This window comes from Micromesistius poutassou (genome assembly GCF_964030765.1).
Source record: "Micromesistius poutassou genome assembly, chromosome: 24".
Taxonomy (NCBI): Eukaryota; Metazoa; Chordata; class Actinopteri; order Gadiformes; family Gadidae; genus Micromesistius; species Micromesistius poutassou.
In genome coordinates, this window is record NC_140294.1 from 7,785,636 (window position 1) to 7,791,635 (window position 6,000).

Here is a 6,000-nt window from a genome sequence, read left to right on the forward strand (position 1 = left end):
GCTATAGGTTAGACTACGACATAGTAATGTTACCAATAAAAAACATCATAAACATGGCAACATAATTCACTATCTTGCTCAAGGAGTAATTACTCATACATGCTCACACTAATGGTTCAATGCAGTTTGAAGTTTGTTTGAAACAGCGTACCTCATCATCACCCGAAAGAATGGGATGACAGGTTGTCATAGCTTCTTGGCACATACCGCCTACCGTAGTTGCAACCAGGTTGCAACGTCCATTTTAAAAAGCGAGCACTGTTCGTTTGAATGCACTATATAATTTTACCACGAGATGGGAGTAATTCCTACACAGTGTCCCTTTAAGCTATGTAGCTTTATCATGTTTTCAACCTCACTTTACACTGCAGCACTCACAACATTGTCTTCAGGGAAAAACATTTGACATGTTTCATTTTGTTCTGTAAAATAAATCTTTATATTTTAAGAATATTGAATGTACATTTGACAGCCCTAAATCAAACTAATCAGATACTTACACTTTTTTAGAGCTGATCTCAGGTCAGCCACCTTCTCCAGCTCCATGTTCAGTGTCTCCTCCAGCTGATCCTGGGATCTCCTCACGAGGTTAGTAGGGGGAGAGACTGGTGAGGCTACAAGCAGAGGAAAGCCAAGAAGAGGTTCAATATGAAGACCCTGATTGGGAAGACATTCAAGAACATGGTGTTCAAGAACACCACCTGTGTTCAGAGCAGAGTGGAACGATCACATCGTGTTTTGGGGAGACAAAAAACATAGGATTTCATTCATGTTCTCGTGATGATTGGTCTTGTTTTAGTAACAGTGATAAAATGTCATCAATTTTGGGTTCAATTGCTCTTCAAAAAGAATATGACCAAACAGCGGTATGGGCGGTGTGGCACAGTATCATACCGGAGACATTCTGGATCATTGGACAACCCTAAGATGAATCAAACTAAACAAACACTTACACTTCTTTACATCTGGTTTAGGGACAGGCACCTTCCCCATCTCCATGTTCAGTGTCTCCTCCAGCTGATCCAGGGCTCTCCTCAAGGTCCCTACGTATGACGGAGGACGGACCTCCACCGTCGTCCAGTCCCTGGTGGGTGGAGGATCCTTCAGGGATCTGAAGGTCTGGAGGAGGTGGAGGTGGTCTTCAGTGTGTGAGAGCTGCTTCACCTCTGATCTTCTATTGGTCAGATCTTCTATCTCCTGCTCCAGCTCTTTGATGAGGCCTTCAGCTTCTGTCTCTGTGGATTTCAGTTTCTCTTTAACCGTTTGGTTGTGATCATCCTGGCACTTTTCAACAGAGCGCTTCAGAGCAGTGAAGACCTGCACACCATCGGCTATCTCTTTGTCTGCGTCTGCTTTGCTACGTCCCACTGTGTCTCTGATGTCCTTAATCTTTAGTTGTCTCTCCTGGATCATCTGCTGAACTTCAGCCTCTATCTTCCCCAGCTGGGCCGTCTTCACTTCATATTCCTCCTTTAGAGGTACAACAGGATGGGACTTGTGGTCCGTCACTGTGCACAACACACACACAAACACCTGTTCAGTCTGGCAGAAGAGCTCCAGGAGTCGGTCGTGTTTCTTACACACCCTGTCCTCCAGACGGTCCATAGGCTCGACCAGCTGATGTTTCTTCAGGCCTGCGACTCTCTGATGAGGCTCCAGGTGGGTTTGGCAGTAAGAGGTAAAACACGTCAGGCAGGACTTCACGGCCTTCAGCTGGGTCCCAGTACAGACGTCACAGGGAACTTCTGCTGGTTCAACACAAGGCTGCTCTTTGACTGGTGCAGAACTTCTAAACCGATCAACCATCCCTGATAAGAGGGTATTAACCCGTAGATCAGGTCTTGTGTGGAACAGCTCGTTGCAAACAGGACATTTGTACTGGACTTGGTCATCCCAGAACGTTGTAATACAGGTTCTGCAGAAGTTGTGTCCACATGGTGTGGAGACTGGGCTGTTGAACACATCCAGACAGATGGAACAGGAGAAGTCCTCTTCAGACCAGGAAGTAGCAGAGGCCATTCCTAGAAAACATGGATAACAATAGTAAAATAACAGTTTGAACTCGTTCAAATGCAAGTGCTTTATACGTTATATATTTTGTTGTTTCAAGCAGAAATCTTCATCCAATAGGAGGTACAACATGAAGTCCTGCAGACAGGACATCTTCACTGAGGATGAGGGGTCAATATTTTGGACTCACCTTACAATGTTTGTCTGATTATTTAGTTTAATTTAAATTAAAGGAATTATACATTCTCAAAGTACATTTATATCAATTATTGTCTAAAATATGGGATAAGTATGTGTCCAAAAACAACGTTTGCATAGGGTGAGAAGTCTCAGACTTCTGCCCAGTTGAAACAGCCGAGTGTCACAATGCTACACTTTCACTTTCAACATGGAAGCACTTTTTCTGTCCCTGAAAACTAGAGGTTCAAATACAACGTATCCAAATGACACAAAACCACAACATTGGAAGTTATTCAAATAGTCATGACGTCCGGAATCGATTAATTGCAGATTCGATCAGAATCTATCCAATATTGATTTGGTTAGGGATATGAAATATTTAAGCAATAGATCACGACTGTGGAATGTTGTCATTATACCACAGTTAAGGGGCGTTGTCCGTCCCGACGCGCAGTGGAGAGACGGACAACGCCCCTTAACTGTCACTCACCGTGTGCCTATTGCTTTACAACATTTCCACCCTCTCCAGCAATCAACATATTTTTAGGCTTCAGTGAACTATGCTATTGCTTTTATATATAAGAATGAAATAATATGTTATTTGCATGAATAACTCGATTAGAAAATATATTTTTTTACTTTTAAGATCTCTCTGGGCCTGAATTGTGAGTGTTTTAAGTTGTGCCATCCATAGAGAATAATGAAGAACAGCTGTTGTAGTAAATTCTGTGTAGGACATGGTCATTATTCAAAATCAACGTGTATCGCGATGCGCATCGTATCGTGGCCTCTGTGTCGTGATACGTATCACGTGGTGAGGTTGTAGGGAATACCCAGCCATAATAGAGACAACCTTGAATAGGTTAACCAATCCCATATATGAACCATGTATACATATATTCAGTATAAACAACTTTAAATTTGAACCAGGCAGCCAGTGTAAATAAATAAGGAGAGAGCTGCTTGTGAGGCTAAACTGAGTGTGTGCACGAGCAGCCAATGTGCAACAGCGTACATTAAAAGATTAATCATTAGATTTTATTAATCGATATCGGAAAATTCAAAAGGCAGGTTGATTTTAAATTGATTGTTTGAAGCCAGCCTACTCATAATGGCGTTTCACATCGGCACTTTCAATAAGTGCCACGGTTTCTCCCAGCTAACGCAGAACGTATAGATAACGTTAGCCTTATCTGAAGGTTAGTTAGAACCAAACCAAGAACTAACATTTAGAGAACGTTCACTCTGGGTTATGCAGAAACCTAACAGAGCCTAACGTAGGCCTGGGCGATACGGCTGAAAGACATAACGATATAACTTGATCATATTGATCAATATCGATAACTATTGATCATTTTAATGACCTAAAAAGACTAGGAATTACCATGCTGGATTTAAACACTGTTTAACACTTAATATGAGCTTCCACTGTTCTTCATTGATCAATACTCCAATGTCGACACAACAATGTCTCTTATCGATATATATTGAACATGTTTTATATTGATATTGATGAAGAGTCTATCACGATACGATCATTTATTGTTTTATTTCCCAGGCCTAGCCCAACATTCCCCAAACATTGAGGGAACCAACCAACCCAAACCGTCACCTCCACACAACGTTCTGTTTGGTCTGAGGACGATGACTATCAGTGCTGACAATAAAGTTCCTGGTTCGTTGATATTTTAGGCTCCTTATTTGCGTGTACGCAAAGCTGCTTGATTACGTGGCAATTACAGCCATTGGGAATGCATCTATTCAGGATGGGACATTGCAGACATTCCAATGTCATGCCTGTTAAATGTGTGATTAATGTGCGCCTATCGGCTTTAGAAACTGGATAGATTACCATATCTACATCATCCTCTGGCCAAATCATTTTTAGGGTAATTTGAAGGGATTGTAACCTTTTCATCAAAGACCCGCCTCTCTCCTCCTCATTAGCCTTAAAGCTACAGGAACGTTTGTGGAGCTCATTGTGGGACTGGCCCGTAGCGGCTGGAACTCTGCACCAAGGATGAATTTCGGGAATGAGTCTTCAAATACTGTATTAGGGGCCACTAACACCGATATAAAGGCATCCGTAAAGTAGCATGGGACCTTTAGTGCCCCACTTCACTCAAAAAGAATAGAACAGTGTAATATGACTGCATGATTAATATGACTGCATGATTAATATGGCTACATGATTAATATGACTGCATGATTAATATGACTACATGATTAATATGACTGCATGATTAATATGGCTGCATGATTAATATGACTACATGATTAATATGACTGCATGATTAATATGGCTGCATGATTAATATGACTACATGATTAATATGACTACATGATTAATATGGCTACATGTCTACTATGACTACATGATTAATATGACTGTATGATTAATATGACTACATGATTAAAATGACTACATGATTAATATGGCTGCATGTTTAATATGACTACATGATTAATATGACTACATGATTAATATGACTACATGATTAATATGACTACATGTCTAATATGACCACATGTCCAATATGGCCACATGATTAATATGACTACATGATTAATATGACTACATATCCAATATGGCCACATGATTAATATGACTGCATGATTAATATGACTACATATCTAATATGACTACATGTTTAATATGACTACATGATTAATATGACTACATGATTAATATGACTACATGTCTACTATGACTACATGTCCAATATGACTACATGATTCATATGGCTACATGATTAATATGACTACATGATTCATATGACCGTGTGATGTCTAGAGAAAGCGCATTCTGGTTACAAAAAGGTTACAGAAAGCTTAGCTGAAAGAAGACAGTGCACGTGCGTATATTTGCATAACGCGATCTGATTGGGTGACGGATCCGTCGCTGCCTGAAAAGTTAAACTTGACGGACGGACCCACAATGCACTTCGGGAGCGTCCCACGCAAGGCCAACGCCTTTCATACCCGCTGCGCGTCCGTCGACGGGCTGCAGCTGCGGGCGAGAGGGTCCGCGATCTGCCTCCGTAGCGGCTCCAACGCGGCGTGCAGGTGGACCCCGACACGGGTCCGTTTCGCGGATAGGGTGAGGGTGAGGTTTAGGGTGAGGGTGAGGGTTAGGGTGAGGGTGAGGGTTACGGTGAGGGTTAGGGTGAGGGTGAGGGTGAGGGTTAGGGTGAGGGTGAGGAGTCAGCGTGTGAGTTTGCCTGACAGGCTGCCTGTCCGATCCTAGCGCTCCCCTAGTTCACATCATAACCCGCTGTAGGGCCGGTCCGTACGGGGTCACACCGCGGGGAGAGAGGCGCGGAGGTTGTGTTGTTTTACTCACCTGGTTGCGGTTGCTGTCGGTCAGACTGTGTGTGTCCCAAAACGTGTTGTGTTGTTCTCCTGAGGGAGAGAACTGCTTCCTCCTCGTCGGGTTTCTGTCAACCTTAAGTTTCGTTTCTCGAACATCACGTCCTCTCCTGGCCCCGCCCCCACGGACACACGCCCCGTGTGTGTGTGTGTGTGTGTGTGTGTGTGTGTGTGTGTGTGTGTGTGTGTGTGTGTGTGTGTGTGTGTGTGTGTGTGTGTGTGTGTGTGTGTGTGTGTGTGCGCGCGTGCGTGTGTGTGTGTGTGTGTGTGGAAACTTTCGCTTTCCCTGAAAACACGTGACACTGTGAGGTATTCGAGGCTGTGATTGGCTGTCAGAGAGAAGGCGGTTGTCTGGACTTCCCAGCATTTTATATTATCTTTAGGTTATTGGTTTATTATAATGATGTGATATTGTGAAGTGTGTCTGTGTAACGCTTATCA

The 6,000-nt window shown here is 42.9% G+C and overlaps 1 protein-coding gene across 3 annotated transcripts in view; it reads right to left on the minus strand.

Annotated features, from left to right (window-relative positions):
• Positions 1-5,800, minus strand: part of LOC311369531 (E3 ubiquitin/ISG15 ligase TRIM25-like) — a 15,188-nt gene extending 9,388 nt beyond the window's left edge. The window contains exons 1-3 of one of the 3 annotated variants that reach the window (XM_084487755.1): positions 5,534-5,795; positions 954-2,021; positions 501-614 (exon numbers count right to left, since the gene is read on the minus strand). In XM_084487755.1, the coding sequence (XP_084343881.1) occupies positions 501-614; positions 954-2,019 (1,180 nt within the window). In that variant the 5' untranslated portion in view covers positions 2,020-2,021; positions 5,534-5,795. Of the gene's footprint in view, positions 1-500; positions 615-953; positions 2,022-5,533 lie in introns of all 3 variants that reach the window. The other 2 variants (XM_084487756.1, XM_084487754.1) reach the window with 2 other exon arrangements.
• Positions 5,801-6,000: the final 200 nt, after the last annotated feature.